General features: G+C 44.3%; 1 protein-coding gene across 1 annotated transcript in view; it reads left to right on the forward strand.

Annotated features, from left to right (window-relative positions):
* DNAH14 (dynein axonemal heavy chain 14) overlaps positions 1–25,243 on the forward strand; it is a 1,144,348-nt gene that overhangs the window by 369,610 nt on the left and 749,495 nt on the right. The window contains exons 29-31 of the mRNA XM_078647362.1: positions 3,237–3,487; positions 10,091–10,322; positions 21,781–21,834. Coding sequence (XP_078503488.1) covers positions 3,237–3,487; positions 10,091–10,322; positions 21,781–21,834 — 537 coding nt within the window. The remainder of the gene's footprint in view (positions 1–3,236; positions 3,488–10,090; positions 10,323–21,780; positions 21,835–25,243) is intronic.

Here is a 25,243-nt window from a genome sequence, read left to right on the forward strand (position 1 = left end):
AATATGTTAAGGTAATGGATGCAAAAGACTGCTACGTCTGCGTTAAGTTACCTGCTTCTGTTTCTGAGGGAGTAACATATAATATGCTTCCTCTCACTTATGCTGTAACATGTAGTGTGTTAACTAGTTTATTTTATCAAACTGGACGTTTAGAATATTACTATTCAAATTATGATGAAATTTTTGCAAATATTAAAATTGATAATGCTTTAAATAAGCATAAGAAAGCAAAGCAAATGAGAGAATTTTTCCTTGTTACTAACGAACTTACTTATGAGTATGCTTATAAAAATAATTTAACTTGCAAATTAAGTGCTGAAGGAAAGAAATTTCTGAATATGGTTGAGGAGAGAAGAGCAATTTATAAGAGGAATGAATTAGTCAAGCAGACTAAGTCAAGTTTCTGGCAGAAAGAGGATGAGAAGTTAAATGGCAAAATGCTTGAAAATATTGCAATTCACATAGACAAACCAGTTAGTGGAAAGCTTTGCATTAGAAGAGATAATACACTTTTTGATAATTATTTTGTAGGTGCAAGTAACTGTGAAGATACTTATCAGATTTTGGGAGGTTGGGGATTCAAAGGTGGAAAAGATCCTATCTTTCCTGGGATTTATTTTGTTTGTGGTGACAAAGCCTACTACAACCTTCCAGACCACTGGTATGGAACTTGTTATGTGGGAATTGTTTTTCCTAAAGTGTTTCATGTTGACAGAGATTCAGAAGGATTGTTTAAAATTCATAATTATGTAAATAGAGTTAAAAGAGAAACTTTTACTGAAGTTCTGGGAGATATTTTTCAAGCAGTAATACCTTTTGTTGGTATAACTTTAAATGCAGGGAGAATTAGAAAATTATCCACTATAGTTGATAGATTATCAACTGACACAGCTGATGGGTTTCAATTAGTAAATGTTGAAGTTATTGCAATTAGATCCATGGTAATTCAAGATCGCCTTGCTTTAGACATACTCCTAGCAAAAGAGGGAGGAGTCTGTGGCATTTTACATGTACAACATTGTTGTACATATATACCTGACGAAAGTAAAAATATTGAAATGTATATTAAGAATATTACACAAATGCATTCAGAGATAATTCCTTTAGAAGAAGATGATTTTACAGGGAAACTTTCAAAAAGGTTTCAAGCAATTAAAAACTGGTTTCATGATATCAGAAGTTCAATTCTTGGCAAGATTTTGGCACCTTTGATTATAATAGTATTCATTTTTATTTTGACCAAAATAGGTTGTTTGTTACATAAAAGAAAGAAACAGTTGAAAGAAAAGAAAAGAATCTATAAACTTAGAAAAGAAGAAGAAAGGGAGATCGAATTACAGGAGTTACATAGAGAGCGTTATGCTAATTCCAAAGATTATGCAGAAACAGACTTTTAGGTTTACTGATACAAATGAATTTGAATCGATTTCTTAGAAATTTAAATTATCAAAATTTTGAGTGCTGGTGTGGTGATTTGTTAATCACCAGATGAGGGAGTTGATGGAGCGAGATAGAAAACAAAATTTTGTTTAAACTCGTGAAGTCACATTTCCATAACATGAATAATAATATTAATGATTTGTGATTTGTCGTGATAATACAACTTAGATTAAACTTTACACATGGGGGGACTAACATGTGTGCTCATAAACGTGCATAATTGTTGCATCTTTTTGTTCGTGCAAAATAATAAAATAATTTATTGTTTTCGTTTTTGTCATTACTAACTGCTGCAAACTTAAAGAAGCATGTGCTTGTTTTGCTTTTCCTTGTCTGTGTGATGTCATTTCTACTATTCTAGGTGCATATAAGTCTCATGGATTAACGGAGACTGGTAGATATAAACGCTGCTTTATTTGTTTGCATTGGCTAGGTAACATTTTTATTAATCGGGTGGGTTAATTAATTAGTAAATCTTGGGGTGGATACAGAATCTACATTATTTCTTACATTAATACGTTTCTTGTGTTTGTTTTATACTAGAAAACATAAGTTGCCTGCTTTTGGGCCTAGTCTGCCCGAGCTACAAAATGCTGAATTTTACTTCTGCAAAAGTCATGAGACGCCCATTCTGAAATAAATTGTTCGTCAAAAGCTGCGTTCACTAAGCGAAAACTGACGTGCTATCATCATTCTGTCGGACATGGCCAAGGTCGAAAAAGAACATTTTGTCAGCCCTTAACTTGGCATCCGCGGAAGTCAATTGGAAGTCAATGGACGCAGCGAGAACGACTTTATACAAATGTTGCAATCCTAGGAAGCTCCTGGTCACACTCGGAAGGGACAATGGTCTCTAAGAAAAAGTGACTTAATGGAAGTTTTGAAATGTGGGTGACATGTCACTTGTCACTCTCAGCCAATGGGACGTCGAAGATTTCTGAAAACTTTCCTTTGCGTAGTTTAGTTAGCGTAGAAAGGTATAAAAAGTCATGCCCCTAGGGATGGGCTGGCTGCTGCTTTCTGACTTTCCGATGAGGGTGAAGTGCTGTCGGACTTTGCGTGGAGCACGTAAGAATCCTCAAAGAACTTTACTTTAATTTCTATCTATTTAGCTCAGTTAGAGACTTAGGTTTTAGAAATGCTAAACTTTAAATATTTACTTTAAATTTAATTCACTTGCTTAAATTGTATTTTCTCACGTTTCTTTACAATCATGCTTGCTTCAATATTAATAAAATTCATTTATAAAACTATCAACTTATATACCATAATTTAGTAAATAAAATCTTACTTTTGACAAACAAGCTGGTCTTGGTTATTCAGAAGTGTAGGTTACTATTAGCTAGATCACGTCGCCAAATGGTGGTCGTTTAAATGGTTAAGTTTTATTCTAATGACAATATTCTTTCCGCAGATGTATAAAATTGTATATAGTTTGTAGATAATGTGTATATAGATTTAATCTGACCACCTGATTCAGTAGGCCCAAAATATGTCAGGTTTATAAATGGGTCCATATTTAGTGTAGAATTTTGTTTATAGGTTATGAAGTTGGGTAGCGTTGTTTATGATATATTTTCTATAGGCCGCTGGATCACATGCATCTTGAAACAACCTTCCTTGATTAGTCATCTGGAAAAGGCCTTCTTTCCCTCTTAACCTCAGATGTTTCATTTCTAAATATTATAGTATACATGAGCTTGAAAAGGGTCATGTCTGTAGAATGCATTATATAATAGCTAACTAGGGCTTGCATAATCATTGTCAAAGTTGACAGTAACTATTTTTACTTTCAGAGCCAAATAATGTTCAATAAGGAGTGTGTGAAAAGTTTCCAGAGCTCTGAATCCGGAAGTGAGATGAAGAGAGTACATGCTGAACTCATGAACCAACTGGAGGAGCTTGCAGAGATGTCAGCAGATGTTCTTCATTTGCACCAACAGACCACACTGGAGGCGCTGCTCATCCTCTACGTCCACTGCAGGGATATTCTAGCAGATCTCCTGAAGAAGAAAGTCAACAGTCCTGATGATTTTGAATGGTCAAGGTATGTTGCTCTGATGGATGAATTAGTGGAAGCAATCGTCTTACGGGCAGTTTCATCTGCCTGAGAGGTACATTAGAGCAGAGATCAGTCAAGTAAATGAATGGATCATGGCCCTGTTCTTTGGCCTTATTTCTTGTTTGTTCTTTTTGTCTTGTAAACTAGAAATGGTTAGACCTGGGTTACTAATTATGATGCTATCAGCACTTGCATGTTCCCCTCTGAATTTCTTTTAATCTCGAACATCAAAAAGGGTGATGAGCTGGTTATCATGAATTGCTTAACTACATTTAGCACATCAGTGGCCCTGCCCCAGTTACTTAGTTAACTTGCATATAGTCAGCCAACACCCACTTTCAACGATTGTTTTATTGGAGTAATGCACAACAAAATTATCATGACTTAATAAAATCCACAGTCATAGCAAGCTCATATAAATTCTGTACGTTCTCAAATTAGCACAATTCCGCACTCACTCCTATGGCAAATCTATAACCTAGCATTCCGGGTGAAAAGGGGAGAAAGAAAGAATTGCAGAGTGACAAAGAGCAAACATTCACCACAAATCAATACTGTGCAATAGACACTAAAGCCATCATTTCGATAGCAGATGGCCGGACGCTGCCCGCTATTGCGTCGGTCAGGAAACCGCCCGACAAACAGGGTGGGTGGTCGCAAAGTTCTCATTTTCACGGTGACTTGTGCTGCTGCCTGCAGCATAAGCTGCTGTGAAAAGGAGCACTTCCATGTGGTGCATGGAACACAGTGCATGGAGGTAAGTGGGTGCACTACATGTGCCCCCTGGGCCACTTTACAGTGGCCCACAATGGATGAGGGCCTGTTTGGGGCCCCAAAATTCCATTTCCAACAGTCATTTTATGTCAGTCTTTCTGACATGAAAATGCTGTCGGAAAGGGATATCGTAATCCCGGCGGCGATGCCTGCTCGGCACCGCCTCAATTAGGGACTATGGATCCGAACTCTGCCCACTCGGAATCACTGATCCTGACAAAGGCGGCGGTCTTCCCCCGACAGCTGTGGGTCTGACTACCGGTATTATAATCTGGTTGTCAGACCACTATCAACGGCCTGCCGGTGTCTGTCCGAATGCCATCTTAATGAAACCAGAAGTGCTGATAACAACATGTCCTGCATAACGGAGTCTTAGATATGGACCCAACTGGTCACTCTCATAACTGCAGCAGGCCAATGTATTGCACCAAACTAAGAGTCACTTCAAACTTTGCATCTTTCACACTCTCTAAAATGATTCTCAGGTGCTCCTCATGAGCAAACATGACGAGTTTCCTCTGTTAAGACACCCTGAGTATTGCTGGATAGCCACCAGTTGATTAAATCTCTGTTTGCAGTTAATCCTTAATTTCTAGTACTGTCTCTTTCCCATCAAGTGTCAAAAGCCATTGGTCTCAAAACACTATGTTTCTTTTAAAGTATACGCAATGTCCTTTGGTTTTGTTACAGGTTTAAGGATTTGTCTTCTGGGCACCTTTTACGTACAGAAGCTTTTGTAGGCAGTCTGAAGGTCTTGTCAGTGAGCATAGCTTTAAATCTTCTTGGTGCTACAGTAACGATCAAGAAGGCCAGACACCAATTCAGAATGCAATCAACGTCTATCACAAGGAGAAGATCAACAATGTGAAGATTCATGCTCCCCCACCCCAAAAGCGTTCTTTAATTCCACAAGTTGTATTTCTTATATTATAATGTGTACTGCAGATTGCTGATAGTCCATTAGAGGAATCCATCGAAGGGTGAGAACAGCCAATTGAGCCCCTGCTCCACCTTGTGAGTGTTCTGCTCTACTTTTGTTTACCTTTACCACCTTTATTTACCTTTATTTCCATCTCCATTGCTTAGATCACCTGTTCCATGTTATAAGCTATGGAATGGAGGCATGCATGAATGCAATTATTGAATAATCACATTCTGTGCCATATGGAGCGATCACTATCTCCTGAAGGTTCTTCTAATTCAGGGACTGAAGGGTTCTCCTATGTGTTACATGTTTGCTGTTTCAAAAACGACTCCGTTCCATGGCCATCATCTTTTGCTTCGGAGGTATGAAGCTTAGTGGAATTGGCAGCTTGTATGTGAGGAAGCTGCATGTACCAGGTTCCACGTTATGCACCTGAGTGAAGTCCATGGAGTAGTAGAAAACGGCTTAAGCTGCATCACCTTCACTAAATGGGCTTTATAGGCTGTGCCTCTGTCCAGGGTCTGTTCCTGCTGCGGTCAGACCACTTTGTCCCTCATTCCTCCTTCAGCCTCTGTCTTCAGGGTTCAGGTAATGCCACACACGGCTCCACTGAAGCCATGTTCTCAAGGGGTGCCTCTGTGACCATGATCCAAGCACCTGTGTTTTTAGAAGGAAGGAAAAGGCAGGCCTTTCATGGAGCCTCCAGCAGGTCAGACTACAGCCCAAAGTCTCAAGTCCAAAGTTACTTCATTCAACGCACTGAATCCTCTGCCTCATGGAAAAACCAAAATGGGCATAGTGGCTGCAACAGTGAAGGTGAGCACCAGAGCTTAGAAGAGTGCGGCCATCATTGAGCGTAGTCTGCTCAGACCATCTCTTCACACTTTCGTTAAGCGAGTAGAGGGTCCATTGGAAACAAAAGCAAAATAGAGATTAAGTTTCCAAAGAGGAGAGTATGCTTACCACACCAAAACACAATTTCCCATTATTGACCGGGTATTTTTCACCCAGTATATTCCAGCAGGTTTGACCTGGGAAAAGATTGCAGGGATATTTGCCCCAAAACTCTGAATGCTGGCATGTGTGGTTACAGGAATTCAAGCATATATCAGAATGTAACAGGTCACTAGTAATGAGGGCTTATTGTGCCAATGTGATACGTCAACCTGCCTCCCCCTACTCTACCACTGCATATAGAATGGTCAGTATTATAGTTCTCTGGACATTTTCACTCCTGCTGTTAGTTAATACACTTTAGTTGTGGCCTTTGCAAAATAACTTTATAGTTTGTACTGTGGTAGTGCTTATAGCACCATTAATGGATCTAACTAAATAATATATCACCTGGAGTAGGCAGTTTTTCTGGTTCATTCTAATTATATCTAGTTTGTTCAAGGGTATACTTAATTACTGTTTATAAATCAGGGATCTGCAGTCCAAGGTTTACATTCCTTCAGTCTGGTATCCCAAGTATGAAGCGTCTTCGTTAGTATGGCTTCCAGGCATCCTAATGCATTTCAAATGCAGCCATTCAGGGGAATACTTATTATTACGGAATTATTTGTTTTTCCTTCCTTTTAATCCGTTTTGCTCTCAGATAATATATCGTCTGAGAAATTAAAGAGTTGTTCTAATCTGTTGTTGTGCTGAACACATAATGTCTAGTGTTAAACGGAGAGGGCACATTGCAACCAATGATAAGTTTGTGACTGTCAGAATGTCTCCCATCCCCTGCTTGGTGTGTATCTTCCTTGGTGTGGGACAGTGGGTTCAGCTACTGTGAAGAAGCTATACTGACTTGTTAATTCCTCCCTTATCCAAGAGAATAATCCATACCGACAAATTGTACTAGAATTCCAGATGTAATTAAGGATATGTAGCCTCGGTGTGGTAATTAGCTATATGCTTTCTATGTCTTTGTATATTGTGGTTACACCATTGCTTTGATGCACCCACAGGTTTGCATTGCACACTCCACAAGCAGCCAGCATAACATACATTCTGCCCTTAACTCCAGCCCTTCATTATCAATGTACGCCAATCAGTAGATTTCTTTATGTGCAGGAGTTCTCCAGTTATGGTTGGTTGTGGGACTGAGGATTTCAAAGGACAAGACTGCGTAGTTATGGGAAAATTTGTTCAATAAGAAAATTAAGTGTTGTTGATATTATCAATGAAAATTACTGGTGTTTTTTAAACATAGCCCAAGGAAAACGGACATCGGGCCAGATGTATCAAGCCTCTCTGAGTTCACAAACGGGCCGATTTGCAGGATCGGTCCGTTTTCAAACAGGAAAAGGCCTTCTCTAATGTATGAAAGTTATTGCATTTGCAATTTAGTTAATCACAATTTGCAAATCCTAATGCACATGCAGGAAGCTTTTCCTAAATGCAAACTGTGCATTTAAGAAACGCAGAATACCATCAACTTCAAGTTGGCCTTTTGAAAAATAAACAAAAATGCATTCTTCAAAATGCCATGTACCACACCCATGCCGCTAGGGCATGTGTGCACTTTACATGTGCACACCTTCTATTTTTTGGGGGTGATTCGGCCCCATAGGCCCCCAGGCACCCTTGGCTTTGCATTCGCTATTTGCGATTATCAATTTGGTAATCGCCAATTAGCAAATGCAAAACCATTAATTCCTATGGGCCTTTAGGCTATTTACCGAATCGCTTTTAGGTAATGTTAAGGAATCGCAAAATATTTTGCGATTCCTACATACATTGCATTTTGCAATTCCAAATTAGCAATTCGGTAAAAATTGCTGTTTCAGAATCGCAAACTGTATGTTTGTGTGGGCTTTCGGGCGGGTTGTCCAATAAACTCACGGATACGGGGTTGCGAGGCAAAGAGGGTTTTATTATTTTATAAAGCCTCCGCTTTTGTACTGGTACTCGATAGAATGGCAAAGGATTGTCAATGTCCTCTTTAGCTTGTTTGGTTGTTCCCAGTCTCCGACTTTCCCGATGCCTTCTGGTCGTTGTAGGCTTTGCCTCCGCCGTCTTGTCTCTCGTTCCAGGTTCGGCAAAACAAAGAAACAGAAACAAAGAAAACCACTATTAGATCGCGGTTTTGGGGTGGTTGTCAGGGAAGGGAAGTGAGGGACCACACGTGCTCGTTTTTCTCAAAGTGCCGGTGAGGTGAAGGGAAGGTAACGTGCACTGAGGGTCGGTTGCTTGGTCTTACGGGGGTTTACCCCACTTACGTCCCGCCCACCCCGTGAACCTTGACCGTACCTGCTCGAGCCACACTTCATGGGAAGTGTGGCTGGGCGATGCGCCTCCTCGTTGGCCTCCCGGCTTGTCGTGGTCGTCACGAGTCTTTCTCCCCTCGGTTTCCCAGGTCCGTTGTCCGCTGTCTCCGTGGTCACTGGGCTCCGTCCTCCGATGTTCCTCTAACGCCTCTTCTCTCCGCTGGTCCGCTCTCCAGTCCGCTCCCGGTCTCCTCGTCTGCTCACCCGCCTCCTCCAGCTGATGTTCCTTGCTTCCGTCCTCTCCCGTCCTCCACTGCTCACACGCCTCCTCCAGCTGATGTTCCTTGCTTCCGTCCTCTCCCGTCCTCCACTGCTCACACGCCTCCTCCAGCTGATGTTCCTTGCTTCCATCCTCTCCCGTCCTCCACTGCTCACACGCCTCCTCCAGCTGATGTTCCTTGCTTCCGTCCTCTCCCGTCCTCCACTGCTCACACGCCTCCTCCTCGTCTTCGGTTCTCCTCCACTCCGCTCCTCGCTCACGCCACCACTCTCCGCTCCCTCCGGGTGTAAAACACACCTGGGATCTGTTTGGGCGCACCTTTACCTCCTGTGGGGGGGTGGTCTCCGGCTCCAGCTCCGCCCAGTTAAAGAAACACGGCTCCTCCGCTTCTCGGGACGTGTTGGGCCAGTCTGTTACGGGTTTCCAGGCGTCTGCGTGCTGGGTGACAAAAGAGGACACAGGTAAAGGTAAGCCGGGAGGACCCGGGTCCGGGTCCTCCATGTCACAGTTTGATACATCTGTCCCTTTATCTTTAAGTAACCTGAAATTCCATCGAGTCCAGTGCATATTTGTTTCTTTTTCAGGCATGATATTTTATATAAAATTTGTTGGGTGATTGAAATAATTATGTGTCCCTTGGTTAGTAAAGATGGTGTCGTTCGCAATTTCGCTGTGTGGCCTTTCATGAGGCTTATTGGTCCTTTATCACTCGTTCCCAATTAACTGCAAATTTTGTAGCACAAATAAGCAATCTGCACCCATGTTAGATTCTTTTTTTGTCCAGAACTACAATCAACTGATGTAGATTGGAATCATTCCAGACAAATAGAAAGGCCTGGAACAGAACAATTGAGTCCACCCTTCCAGTCACATACCACTGTGCTAAATATCATGTCAATGCATTGTGAATTCACACCCTGTGTTATACTTTAAAATCAATCCAGTGTTTCTTGTTTGTTGAAAAAGAGAGAACATATTTCATTTCATGAAAGTATATAGAAGTGTGAGGATTGTATTCAATAAAATGCCATTCTATAAGGCCCTGACCTCCCATAGCACAATGCTACTCAATCATGTAGAGTATAGGGCTCGGCTTACACATATATGACGTCAAATTAAAGATAGACATGTGTCAGAGCAGGTAATTAATCTTAAAACAATTATATGGACTTTACAGTATTCTAGACTTTTATCCCAAAGGGAGTTATTGTTTTCCGTAAACAGTGTTGCTATGGGTCTTTGATGAATACAATTGATTGACATTAAAATATCAAATCACTCACACAAACACACAAAGAAATTGTTGTGGAATCACTCTTAAGCAAACCTTCTTAAATACGTAAGATAATGTATCACTAGTTACTGCTTTTTTACATGTTAAAGGCAATTGTTCATATTCCCTATTTCAGGCAGCTGCGTTATGAATGGAATGAGCAGAACAACACATGCTATGTGGTCCAAGGCAGTGCTTCCTTTGTGTATGGCTATGAGTATCTAGGCTGCTCCTCACGGCTGGTCATCACTCCTCTCACCGACCGCTGCTGGTTAACTCTCACTGGAGCCCTGCACCTCCATCTCGGAGGATCTCCTGCTGGCCCAGCAGGCACAGGAAAAACTGAGACTGTTAAAGACTTGGCCAAAGTAAGTTCTATTTGTATACTGAAGTTATGAAATTAAATGCTTTTTGTAGGAAAGTGCCTCTTTTGACATGGTTAGCTCACACGTTTTGCCTGATGTAATTTCGAACTGTAAGTGCACCGGGTCCCTGCCAACCAGGCTCCTAGTGCCAGATCTCCTTTCCCTAAAACATTTCCACGATTGGTAAAACTTTTGATGCCTCTGTAAGCCCCAGTACCCGGTTCATGAGGACAGCAAGAATTCCCCTACGGACCCCTCACCCAGATCAGGCGGTGCTGCTGTCATAGGCTGCATGTCCCGGTGTAGGACAAATCAAAGAGTCAACATGGCAAACAGCCCTGTGTTCCATGCCACCTTTACACTGCATAAGGTATAGGTAAGCCACCTCTAAGACAGGCCTTGAGCCCTAAGGCATGGTGCACTATATCCTATGTGTCGACATATCAGCATGAACAGATATGCCCCTACAATGTCTAATCTATTCTGAGATATTGTAAGTGACAGGGAAGCCATAAAAAAGTACATGGGCTGGATACTTGTCAACACTAGTTCCCTAGCTCCAGAATGGTTTCACTGATTTCTAAGATGTTTGGTACTAAACATCTTGTACTAATAAATCTGTTCTGAAACCAGTATTGGATTTATTAATAAATTGACAAAAGAGACCTCGCTAGAGGGTCCCCTGAAACCTTCCAAACGCTAGTGTTGTCTCTGTCTAGTTTTAGCCAGCCTGCCATGTTTCTGGACCCCTGGGTAAAGAGCCAGAGCTCTCCGGATCCAGAATCAATGCCTGCTCTTGGCGGATGTGGTCACATCTTACCCCCCCCCCAAACCTCCCTGCAGGATCTGCCTCAGCAGAAGCGGGAACTTCAAAAGGACATGCCGTCTTTGAACCCTGACCCCAGCCACTGCTGTTAGCAGCAGATGGCGCCCTCCAGTCCTGCTACAATTAAGGCGGGAGGACTGGCGGGAAAATTAGGTCAAATAGGAGGTGGGTCTACCTTCACCCTGTACCACCACTCAGGTGGGGCAGACAATGTAGACCCCACATTTTGCTCTCTTGAGGATGGGGATAGTAGCCAATTAGAAGTCAGGGTCTGCCCACCCCCCATATGGCTTGCCACCCACTTATATTGGCCCCAAATGAGGAAGGCCTCAGAGGTGTTCTGATGGTCCTGTCCAACCTGCTAGGCAAGCGGCAAGACGGGAGGGAGGTGCAAGGCCCCCCTACAACCGTGTCCTGTCGTGTGCATCCCTTTTGAGTGGGTGGGCATTGACATTGTGGGGCCTCTGGATCCCAACACTTCCACAGGCAACAGGTTCATCCTGGTCATGATGGACCATGCCACCTGGTACCCAGAATCGATCCCCCTGAGAATGATGATCGCGCCAGCTGTGGCCCAGGCACTGTTGGGGATCTTTCCCAAGGAGGTGATCTCCGACCAGGGGACCCACTTCATGTCCTGGTAAATGAAGGCCATGTGGAAGGAGTGTGGGGTAACCTGCAAGTTCTCCACCCCCTACCACCCTCAAACCAATGGGTTGGTTGAGAGATTCAACTGTCCCCTGAAGGGCATGATTATGGGTCTTTTCAGACCCCATGAGGCATAAGTGGGACGTCCTCCTGCCATTTCTTTTGTTTGCCTACAGTAAGGTTCCATAGAAGGGGTTGTCGTCACCCCATTTAATCTTCTGTATGGGCACCCTGTTAAGGGTCCTCTCAGTTTGGTGAGGGAGGGCTGGGAGCAAGCTCTCAAGAAGTCGCCGCAGGATGTATTCAGTTATGTCCTGGCCATCCGTAACCACACAGCTCACCTCCGAAAACTTGCTCAGGCGAACCTGGAAGCTGGCCAGGAGGATATGAAACAATGGGATAACCAGAATGCATCTATGGTTGAGTTGCAGCCTGGCCAGAAACTGAAACTGTGGGTCATGGCCCCTGTAGAGCCTCGGGCTGTTTGAGTTGAAGGAGCGCAAGAGTGACAATACCTATCTGGTGGACTTCCAAACTCCTAGGCGCCCTTTGCTGGTTCTGCATGTGAATCGTCTCAAGGCACATTTTGAGAAGACTAAGTTGTCCATGCTGTTGGTCATGGATGATAGAGTGGAAACGGAGTCTGAACCTCTCCTGGAGCAACAGGGAGACTGTTGCCGGTTGCTGGGGCAGTTTTCTCCCCTTGTTCTCGCTCACCCCGCCCGCAGTCACCCATTGGTACTTCATGATATTGATACGGGGGTAGTCTACCTGTTAAGTCCAAAGCTTACAAGTTGTCTGATAAGGTAAGGATTAGCATCTGGGAAGGAGTTTCCAAGATGCTAGCCCTTGGGGTGATTGAGGCCTAGTCCAGTGGTATTGGTGCCCAAGGCTGCTGCCCCCCCACCCCTCCCCCCCCCACCCTCCGGGTTGGCACTTGAACTTCGGTTCTGTGTGGAATATCATGGGCTCAGCGGCGTCACTAGGACTGATGTGCATCCCATTCCCGAGCAGATGTACTGATTGATTGGTTATGGCTTTCCAAGTTCCTCAGTACCTTTGATCTTACATCTGGGTATTGGCAGATTGCTTTAACTGATAGAGCATGCGAGAGGTCAGCCTTCTCGATGCCGCAAGGCCATTTCCAGTTTTGGGTTATGTCATTTGGATTGAAGAGCGCACCTGCCACCTTTAAGAGGTTGGTCAATCAGGTCCTCTCGGGGCTGGAGAACTTCGGTGCTGCCTACCATGATGACTTTGCGGTTTTCATCTCCAGTTGGGAGAATCACTTGGACCACCCCCGGGAGGTAATGAGAGCAATACAGCATGCCGGACTCACTATCAAGGCCAGTAAGTGCAAGATAAGGCAGGGGTCCGTGGTTTACTTGAGACACCAAGTAGGGGGCATCAAGGGGGCCCTCTACAACCAAAGATTGAGACCATTCTGGTGTGAGCACCTCCAAAGTCCCATACGGAGGAGAGAGCCTTTTTGGGCCTCACTGGATACTACCAATGGTTTGTCAAGGGGTATGGCATAATTTTTACCCCCTTTACAGAACTGATTTAGAAGAAGCAGCTGCATCGGGTGATCTGGACGAAGGCCTGCCAGCCGGTGATCGACACTCTGAAGGAGGCCATGTGCACGGCCCTCCTGCTCAAGGCGCTTGACTTCTCCCAGGAGTTTGTGGTGCAAATTCATGCCTCTGAGCATGGCATGGGGGATGTGCTTTCACAGCTAAATGAGGAGGGCCTCGATCAACCGGTAGCCTTCATTAGTAGAGGCTGCAACCCAGGGAACAGAGGTGGAGTGCCATTGAAAGGGAAGCCTTTTCTGTGGTGTGTGCACTGTAGAAGCTGAGCCCCTATTTGTTTGGGACTCACTTCTGGGTTCAGACAGACAACAGGCCCCTCCGATGGTTTATGCAGATGAGGGCTGAGAATGCTAAACTTTTGAGGTGGTCCACTAACTACAAGGAATGGTTTTAATGGTGGAGGACCGGCCTGGAACCGAGCATGCCAATAAGGATGGCCTTTCCAGATTCTTCTGCCTTAGTGATGAGGACTCCCCTGAGGTGGGGTAGTTCTCCCCGCTTCCTGCTAGAGGTGACGAGTGTTAGACCAGGCATCTTTTGGCATGGTCTCTCCTGACCTTTTTGGCTGTCGATGTCATGTTTTGACCTTGTTTTGCTCACGTAGGACTTAGAGCGCATTTGACCCTGTCATTCAGTGCCAAAGCACTGTGCTTGTAAAATACATACTGGTGATTGGTGTATACATGATTGGCTAATTTGTGTTAGCCGTCAGTTCCTTGTTTAGGTTTAAGACATATACCCAGGTCATGTGCCTTGAATGCTCCTCTATGGGCCTGCATCCCTTGTTTTGCCATCCACTGAGGTAGCTCATCAATCGTGCCACGGGTATGCCCTGGTGGGTCCTATGCACGCAGGTTACTGTTACTCGGCTTGGCATTTAAAAAGCTACGTGCCAAGGCTCTGCATGTCTCCTGCTAGGAGTTCTGCCTGGTGACAGGGTGGTGTGTTGGCAAGATGTAGGGCACTTGCACGTGTGCGTTATCTGAAAGGTTCGTGAATGGCACCGGATGGGGTGTTCGGTCCGATGGGGTCTGTTTCTTTCATTGGATTAGTATGGGGTAATGTAGGGAAAAGCTATTGAGCAGTATTTCCTACGTGCAGAATAGTAGCAGTATATTGTTTGATATGGATGAGTTCATAATGGCGAATCCTCTCCGGTAGTGCGAGTGGATCCAACATTATCTATGTGAAAATGTCAGTTTGGGAATGTGGGCATTTCGGTGCTCGTGGCTCTTTATACCTGTCGGCCTGTCTCCAATTCACATCTGGGTACTTTGGGGTCAGCTACATCTGTGCATTCCTGATAGAAGCCCATAAACTTGGGGCTCAGGGAAAGCTGAAGACCTTTCTGGGATGGTTACGTGGGGGTGGAATTGACACCTGCATTCCAAGGGGCAGGGTCTTGCCCTCACTAAAGATGGTGGTCAAACCTCCCGGGATAAGATGGCAGACAGAACAACATTTAGAGAGGGCCTGTGCATTTCAAAGGTGGCCTTTTGACCTGATTCTATCTTCAAAGGCTATTGTGGGTATAACTACTGGGGCTCTGGCCTCCAAAAGTAGAGATGCTTTTGGATTTAGAACCATACCACATTTGTTCGACGTTGGTACATCGACAAGTGGAATAATTAGACCATGAATTACTGCAACTTACTTATCCACAGTCTTGTGGTGGACTGGAGCATTTGTGCTCAAGGAAGGGGACTATCACTTGGAGGATTTTGCCTGGACATTGCTGCCCTGCAGCTAAGTGCCAATGTAGTGAGGGCTGAGCCTCATTTGCGCACATTGCTATGTTAGCATAGGCTTATTAGAAGTTGAAACACCATTTTACCTTTTGCTGCTTTTGCACACAACACTGCATATAGCTGTTGTTGTAAGTTAGGCTGTGTGAATTACTTCACATGAGAAAGGCTTGTTTTCAGCATCCCTATACTTACATCGCAACCCTAGTCTGTACAGTGAGTGCTAAAGCCTCCAAGGTTATCATAACAAGGTAGCTGTTGTTCGGGCTGATCGGCTCACGTTTTAGACATAACATACGTGCAGCTGCAAGCCAACGGAGATTCTGGCCCCTTTAATATTGCACTGTAGGCATGAATTCAGGCACTTAGAAGAATTCCGTTTCCAGAGAGACAGAGAGCTTTTGCAGATCCTGATGTGATACACTCCTGCTGATCTTAGAGGTATGGGGTCCCTCACACAAGCCTAAGAGACTTTCTATATTTTATAAAACATAGTTCCTTTATAGGGAGAGTACTATAAGACCTATTTGCACCATCATTGTAATATGATTTCTCCTTTTGTGTTTTATGGAATCGTAACAATGCTGATCATATTATTTCTAATCATATGTCTGCTTATGTTAGCAAAAATACTGCATCTTAGAGCATGCCGTTAAAATAAATATTTTAACCTTTCCCGTGTCTCTTTTATACTCCTGTTGTGGACTGGTATGAGAATAACAAATGAAAGAGTGTTCTTGCTTTCCACCATTCCTGAGTATAACCTAAGTCACATGTGTTGGGTTGTCTAATCTTTGGTTCCTTTGCTATAGGACAAAGAGCTAATGTGACACTGATGCTAGCTGGTTAGGGTTTCTAGGCACTGAGGTGAGTTTTTTGGTCCACCACAATTCACTGAGGTCCTGGGTCTCTGTGCACAGTTCTGTTTAGGAACAGGATCCCTGCAACACCAACTGTCATGTCCTTGGTCCCTAAGTACCCTCCAAGGGACGGCTTGATGGCCTCCAGTCTACAAGATCCCAGGGACACAAAGGATCTCCCCATTTCCACAAGATCATAAGGACCATGCACCTGAGGTGCCAGGACGTGAGGATTTCGAGGAGTGCATGGGAGGCTTACAGAGTGCAAGGGACTTGTGCTTGCAACCAGGGTACCTGCGCTAGCTTGCACTCTGGAGCCTGTGGCATTCGAGGGGTGTTGGAGGACATGAGCTTGGAGCTAAGACTGTCTTCAAACTTCAGATCGGGAGGATGACAGTGCCTGACATTGCGCCTCCATCTGAGGTCGTTGACTCCCTCTCGCTGTACCCGTGCCACAAGGTACTGTGTTGTGGAGAACATCATGACAGGGCCAGAGGAGTTTTGTTGTGCCTTGGGGGGCACATACGGCTGTCTGTCAGGAGCTACGGCTCCGCTTAAGGGGAGCCTTTCTCCAGATTTGGAAGAGTGCCAGCTTCCTGGGTCACAACCTTTTGTCTACCGGGGGATAGCGATCCCACCCTCATGCAGGTACCGCTGGGCGTCCGGAGGTCTAATGTGGATGGATGAAACTAAGTAACTGTTACTTTCCATTTTAGATGGTTCTAACAATCTAATATAAGTGGCGCCACCAGGGGCAGCGTGCATCATTGGCTGGTGTACTTGAGTGACTGAGGGGCTGGGTCATGAGGCGTAGTCAAAGGCCTGTGATTGCTTGACCAATGCAACTGTTGGGGGTTTGCGATATAAGGGAATGTCGTGTTGGATGAATACCTCTGCTTAAGACACATATGTTCATGCTGTTCTGCTGCTAATGGGAAAGTACTATAATTGCATATAACTGTAAAGTGTATATACAAGGTGTATCTTGTTTTGATTTCAATGGGAAAGTTCAAATATTGCATATAACTGTAAAGTATATATACAATGTGTATCTCGTTCTGAATTCATTGAGTGTGTAATACAAAGACCAGGGTTTTTTTCATACGGGGTGGAGTCTCTTTGTGGCGTACGTAGTGTGGTGCGAGGGTGGTGGTGTGCCAGTACTTTCAAATTCGGCCCTGAGGATAAGCCTGACTGCTTGGTGCCAAACTACCCATGGGTGACCACAGATTATCGGACAAGTGTATCGTACTCATCCTATCTAGAGCGGTGGACTCTGACTGGCTTCGATGCATCCCAGCCAGCTGGAAACCCCTGGGTCCAACAGTGAGGATAAAAAACATATACATCATAATAAACTACAGGGGAAAGGGGAGACTAACCCTCTCCTTAATGTTCAAATGTACATTCAACAAGTACTTTACATTGAGATCCATCTAGGTCTTGCGCTACTATGTTAATAGGTTGTTTTGCAGATTGAAGATCCTCCAAATGGCCTAACGTTGCTTAGGCCATATGATAAATGTACATGGTCTATCGATTGGATGTTTGAATGCTCCTACTTACGTTGTCTGAGAGCTTTAAAGTTTGATGTGGTAGCCGGGGCTGAAGTGGCTCTGTAATGGTACTTTCATACCTTTTTTTACTGGACACTTTATTGTGGACAAAGTAATTGGCCCAGTGGGTAAAGGACAGATTGAAGGCGTTTATGCCCTACCCAAGCTTTATCAGCACCTTTACACAAATGCTGAATGACTAAAAACATTTTAAGGTCCTCTCAGTTCTACTTTTGGTAACTAGGCCTAACTTAAGGCTGAACACTTTAAGCTGTGATGAGGGATGCAAGTAATATAAACAACATAAAACCGTTCAATAGTTTAGGAATTTTATGTCCTGGCAAGGGGAGTGCAAAGCAATAACATCTTAACCTGGATAAAAAAATAAGCATTACGACCCCAAATGGTGTATCATTCCGAAAAGTAAATTAGAGTTAGGATCCTCGAATGCAAGATTACCGAGCTAGCAACTTCGCTTTTTCAAAAAGAAATATCTGTTTTGAAATTGATGTTTGGATCTATGCTGTCACTTTTGTGCATGTCAGCAGTCTGTCTGTGTGCCCTAACTGAGCCAGCAGTATGTTAGCTGTGAGCGTAGTTTTTTAAAATTTATTTTTTTAAATATCTTCATTTACATTTTATCATTTCTGGTACAATAGTTCACAGGCATCGATACACAGCGCTACAGCAATAATGTTGCATGTTACATAACACTATACATATATAGCTAAGAACTTCCTTCACAGTATATCAGTGTCATCTGCGCCTGGGGTGTAAAGTTGCACATCCGTTTGTAGTTCGCCTTAGGCTCCCGCGGCCCGTACATTCTGCCATCTCCAATGGAGGGCCAGTGTGAATGTGTTTAGTACGCCTCTCCAAGGCAGTAAGTGTAATGCGTGGGAATATCAACGCATACTGGTGAATGCCGTTCACATTTGGATTTGACTCACTAAGTGTATCACATGCTGTTTCCCAATCAAGTAGATCAATGTACATGTAAGTGTACATTGGCGACGCCGAAAAGGACCCTGTAGTTTAGGTAGCGTTGCGATCACAGATTTATCTCGAGGTCCCGCATTAGTATAGGTATCCAGACAGTCTTCCGCCTCCTCTGATGTGTTAAAGAAGTGTGTTTTGTCGCTGGCAACCACACGCAGCCGCGCAGGGAACAGCAGAGAGTATTTCAGGTCATTTTGCCGCAGGCGCTTCTTCACTGCCATGAACGAAAATCTCTGGCGTTGTACCTGGATGGTGTAGTCCGGAAAGAACATCACTTTGTGATTGTCTATGTGGATATCCTGGAGCTTCCTGGCCTCCTGCAGGATGGTATCTCTGTCTCGGTAATTAAGAATCTGAAGGAGCAGGGGCCGCGGGTTTGATCCCGTGGGGGGGGGGGCTTACCGGGACCCTGTGGGTACGCTCTATGACAAAGTGCGGTGAGAGGGACCCCTCCGGCAGTAGATCTTTGAGCCAGGCCTCCATGCGCAGGGCAGGCTCTCCCCCATCCCACTTTTCTGGTACGCCCACTATGCGGACATTATTGCGTCTTGCGCTCCCTTTGGCGTCCTTGGCTCTATCCTCCAGGAACTCCACACGGATTAGCAAGTCTTTTACATGTTTATCCGTTTGTGTCACTTGCAGTTTGATGTCAGCAAGCGTGGATTCCAAGGCGGTAGTACAGTCCGTTAGTTTCCTGTGATCTGCATGCAGATGAGTGAGGTCAATGGCAACCTTGTCTATTTTGGACTCCAGCGAGGTGCGGGTTTGATTGATGGTTTCCTCCAGGCGCTCCTTTGCAGTAAGCACCGCATCCAATTTGCTTGCAGTCTGGTCCGCCGACCCCTGCTTTGCCATTTTGTCCAACTTGAGTTTGGACGGTGGCGGTATTGCTTGCGCTCCAGCTGTTCCGGTCCGCGCCCGGGTGCCGCCCGACATCGCATGTGGAGTTTGTTCACCTAGTCTGGTCTCGTGCCCAGGGAGAGTCCAGCGTAGCGTCACCAGGATCCAGGCGTAACCGTGGCTCCCCTCTGCACGCCAACAGGCCGCTACCAGCGGGCATCTAACGGCTGTTGTAGCAGGTGATGATAGATCAGGTCTTGGGGTCGCGTCCTGGCTCCTGCAAAACAATGATCCCGGAGGGGCACCAGCTGCCGAGTCCCCAGCAGTCGCTCCAGCAAAGTAGGAGGGTGCAAGATGAACTAACACGGCCAGTCAGGGGATTAAGACAGTGCTGCCATCCACCTTGTCCCACGCAGTGATGCCTACCGGGGCAGGTGCAGTGTAGAAGTGCTCAATAGGCAAGCTCCCAAGGAGAGGGCCCTCCTGCCAGTGGGTCACGCTGCCACACCACATCCCCTCTTCCACGCTGCAATGTAGGTCCTCCCAGATCTCCTAAGTCCTCCCGTATTATCACAGGGACCTCGGCTGTGACATGTTCCCCATCTTCAGCCTCACACGGGGATGTCAGGAAGTGACCAGCCACTACCCCCGATCCTCCAGCGGGGGGGGGCACATCCACCGCCACCGCTCCACAATACCAATAAGGGTGAGACCGGGACATTCAGCTATCGTCTCCAGTCCGTCAGCGGGAGGTGGGGGCACTCATTCCGGCATCGTCTCGCGGGCGGCAGCAGCCCAACCAGGCCCGGCCAGATCCGCTCACTCCACGTCTCCTCAATCCCCGCAGCAGCAGGCCGTAAAGCCGGGCAGAAGTAAAGCCCGAAATTATACGGATGGTACCGGGGCCCCAGCCTCCTCCGGTCCGCTGTCCGCAGAATAAACCCAAGCGGGAGGGGGGCAGTCACTTTCAACGGCACACCGGGGGCCCGGCGACGTTACAGCCTGTTCAGGGGAGCCTCCCATAGAGCTCTATTCAAACACGTCTTCCTCCATCGCAGTCGCAGCCACGCCCCGATGTTAGCTGTGAGCTTAGTGCTTACTAACATCTGCTGCAATCTGCAGGTCAAGGTCAGCAAGTTGAGTACCCCAAAAAATTGGGTACTAAAATAAAATGCTATTTACAGTATGTAATGATGGGAGACTTGATGTGAAACAATAGAGAACCATATTTGTTTAATTCTTGTCCTTCATCTTCTTCTTCTTCCTTGTCTTCTCCTTCTTTATCTTAATAGTATAATGGAACACTGTGCTTGGACTTCCTTTGATGCATTCCTCCTGCTTAAAAGTACAAATCTTTGCTGGTTTTCCCATTCACTCCCTCCCAAATAGGCCATTATATTTTTGGAGTCATGAGTGGCATCCAAAATGAAATTAGCCATGGTGACTCCAATTATGGAAAAAACATCACTAAATCCTCTAGGTTCTTGTAAGTATTTACCCACCTTTTAATTTATTTTCAGATTAAAAGAGGTCATCTACTCTCTTTAATGAGGACAGCATATGCCAACACACACACACACCCACACACACACGCTCTCTTTCTCTCTCTCTCTCTCTCTCTCTCTCTCTCTCTCTCTCTCTCTCTCTCTCTCACTCTCCCACACTCTTTTTTTTGTCTCTCTGTCACTCTTTCTTTACATCTCTCTCTTTCTTCCTGGTAATCTATAAAGCTTTCAGAGACCCAGGCTCACACAAGAGGAAGCACTATTTACATAGAAAAACAACAGTATTGCTCACATCCAAACTAGGCCTTAGACACTATTACAGCATTCTACAGTTTGATCCTTTGAGTTATTTGTAAAGGAGTAAAAAAATTAAAAAATAACCCACATCCCTGCCCATAGGTGAAGGCCTGTTGCACAAGTAGAATTCAGTAGTACCAGCCTTCTCTACATACATCCACTTTACTAAATACATCTGAACCTCTCGGTCCAGTACAATCTGGTTACCTTGTCTGCCTGTAAACAGGATGCCTCAAAAAAAGCCCCACAAGACCCAACATAACCTGTACAGAACTTTCAGGAGCATGACACATCTAGCCCTGAGGGTAAACTAAGGAATAAGGAATGAGGAATTACCGGGTTAGTTGGTAATTACAAGTCAAATTACTTTACGTATGTACACTGTGACTTTGGGTGCATGCACTATAAAATGTAGTCAACAAATTGGCTTTGTCAAAGTTTGGCCAATAATAGTTGCTCTTTTTAATGTTTGGTTTCAATGAGCATGCAATGCAATAATTTATTCCGTCTCCTGGGAAAACCCAGGAAGAGTGTTGGTGATATTTTCATAGTAATTACTCGAGTTTGCCCTTTTGCTGTAATCCTTTCTGCAGGCTCTTGGGAAACATTGTGTTGTCTTTAACTGCTCTGAAGGCTTGGACTACAAGGTAAGACCGACCGAGCTGCACAATGTAACATTTTAGATCATGAATGTTGGCAAAATGATAGGGTACTGAATGAATCTCACAAACTGTGCTAAACTGAGTAACATGTATACAATAGTTTCAACCAGGAACATGAGCAGAGCAGCAACACTAAGTAAAACTGAAAGTGAGGAAGGTACAATGTGAAGTCAAACGTTAGGTAACTGGCAAAAAAACATTTCGACAGGATGTTTAAGAATTTTGCATGAAGTTGTTGATAAATTGTCTTGGTATTCGGCAATCCCAACATTCAGTTTCGGATTACCAATGGGCCACACTCCATTCAGGTGCCCCGCGACAATGGATCGAAATGATATTGATTTGATCTAGAAAACATGTCCAATCAGGCTGTCTTAAATTGCTTCCAAAAGAAACGAAAAGAAACAAAAAATTTACATTAAATACTCCACTGAATATGACGTCTTGCAAAAGGTAGACTTCCAAGATATCCTGAAAGATTTCACCACATACAAATTGAAGAAAGTAAATATTTAAAGTTTTGTTGGTTTATTAAATTAGAAATAACAATGTTTAATAACATTAATAATTGTTAATGCTTAGTTTTGTGTTATAAAATTGGTTTTTTAAAGTTGTTTGTTGGTAAAATTAAAAATGTATTAGGAGATAATTTGCGAGGGGGCCCCCGAAATTTCAACTGACTAGGGGTCTCCACAGCAGAGGCGCAACTAGAGTCAAATTTGGGGGGGGCTAAGAAAACATTTTGGGGGGGGGCTGAATCTTTAATCAATAGGCAGAGTGGAGCTGCAGGGGCTCTTAGAAGGGGTGAAACAACAGCAAGGCCTCATTAACATGTAAATGGTCTTTTAAAGACCGGCGAAGTGCTCGGGTGCGGCTGTGTGTGTGCCCAGGAAGCTGTCTCATCCCGGGCTGCCACACACGACGGGGGGGCTGAAGCCCTTTCAGTCCAATGGGTGTTGCGCGCCTGCTAAACAGGGTTTTCTCTGGCACAGCCAACATTCATCAGTGCCAGCTAAAGGCTTCTGAGGAAAACTCTGGGCCCCAGCACTTAGACTTTTATAAATTAGGCACTGAATTGAGAAGTTAAGATTTAAGAATATTAAACATAAATACAAGAAGGCACATTTTTTAGCTGATTTACTTTCCCTCCTTGTGCCTTGTACCAAACATTTTGAAAGCAGTGCTTAGTTTGTAAAATAATAAGTGCCAGGACCCTGACCAGGAGGCCACTGCCGCTTGCACCACCCATTGCCTCTGTCATCGCTGCCAATGACTGTACCAAAACAACGAATAACCTTCTCTTTCACCTTCTCTTTCACCTGCACCTGCAACAGTTCAGATTATTTCAGGTCCCCAAAGCTAAAGGAATGGGTAGGTAGTCAGGTATTATTTTTTTTGAATGTTTATTGTATTCATAAACAATCGTTGTTCTGCTCATCTCTAAATTAGATGAACAGCGCCATCATGAGGCAGAAGTGCTGTGTTGACAATTAAGTGCTATGCCGAGCACCTGAAACCACCTCTTCAAATTAAGCACTGATTCCAAGTAAATTCAGGCTGAGATGCCACCTCCCTGATTCCATTCACCTTGAGATGTGCATCCACCGAGTGCCCCTTGTGGACAGTTTTAAGCTCACATAACCTAAATCAAGGCTATGGCCCCACTGTCACATTTAGAATTTTGGAAGCCCTGGGCAAGAAATATTGTGGGGCCCTTGTTTTGAAGAACTTTGAATGTTATTACTTATTTTCTGACCTATGTTACCAAGCAAAAATGATTATGCATTAAAGGTTGAGATACAGAAATAGGTATAAGTGAGCTAGGGAAAAAGTTCACATTCCCAGGGGGGCTGTGGAATATGGGAGCCCTGCACCGTTGCCAAAATTGCCTCTGTCTTACGAATCCTCTTTATAGCCTTTGTTACGAGTACCCCTGGACATGGTCCAGTATTTCTCCACCCCGGGAATCAGGTATCAGGAATCTGTAATTCTGGGTCCACTTCAACGAAATTCCTCATTTTAGGTCCATACTTACGCCTCTTTAGGTAAAAAGGTTCTCTGTGTTGGTGCCAGTAACTGCTGTTATGAGCCCCATCGGAATTAACTGGCTACTCATAATGAGCGCCTCAGAAGGAACTATAACTGGTTACTTTCATCAGGACAGTGTTCCTCTAACAAGGTCTTGCTGTCTTCAGCAGTTGGTACTCCCCCCCCACCCCTACCACTTAAGTCACAATGGTAACACATTATTGACATTTTTCTAGCTATAGAATGAATCGTTTAAGTGCACAGAAAGTTCCCACACACTTTAAATCATTAACAATCATCCGTCTTTGCTAGTTTGATGAGCTTTGATGAATTATAAATTAATTTACATATATGTATATTGATTTACTTAGGACTATAAGTCATGCAGTATTGTCATCAATGATGTCATTTGAGATGTCCCATTGATGTAATCAATGATCCGACAGAATGTCATGAGTTATGTAATATGTGAGGTAACATGTTCTAGTGGGTCAGGGTATCCCTACCCTGCCACCTATATGTTATTTTTAGGACACAGGAACTTACCCCCAGATGCATCAACAACCCAATTTGCGATTCCTTAATAGCAAAAAATACCGATTCGCTATTAAGGAATAGCAAAATGGAATGCATCAAGAAATCACTTAAAAAATAGCGATTTTTTAGAATTCCTTAATTGCATCTCGCAAATTGCGAGTCGCAATTAAGGAATACCTTCCCATTCATTCCTATGGGCCTAGAGGCCCATAGGAATGAATGGGAAGACAATCTCACTTTGTGAATCGCAATTAGCTATTCGCAAATTGAGATTGCGATTTCAAGGGTGCAGGGGTGTCCAAAGGACACCCTGTTGCACCCCTGAAATTGATATGTGCACATATGTTGCGCACACACATGCCCTTAGGGCATGTGTGTGTGCAACATGAAACTTTAAAAAATGCACCATAGTGCATTTTTCAAAGTTTTTGCAAATTACCATGAAGTTGTACTTCATGGTAATTTGCGTGCCCTATTAGCGAATTCGCTATTTTAAAAACTTTCATGCATTGCATTTAAGGAATCTCAATTTGAGATTCCTCAAAATGCAAATAATCGCAATTTAGCGATTTCTAAAATTGCGATTTTTGCATTTGGGATGATGCATCCCAAATGCAAAAATACCGCTCGCAAATGGGCAGATTCTGAGAATCTGCCCCTTTGTGAGCGGAGTTTTGTTTGATGAATCTGGCCCCAAGTCCCTGAGTCTTAAACTGGCTGTCAAACATCTTTGTTGATGTGAGACAGCCGATCAGATCTTATGTTTTCATCTGCTGGTCCCGCAATATTACCACAGCCTGATATGTCTATCGAAATTGAACCTTAATTT

This window comes from Lissotriton helveticus, chromosome 6, assembly GCF_964261635.1.
Source record: "Lissotriton helveticus chromosome 6, aLisHel1.1, whole genome shotgun sequence".
NCBI lineage: Eukaryota > Metazoa > Chordata > Amphibia > Caudata > Salamandridae > Lissotriton > Lissotriton helveticus.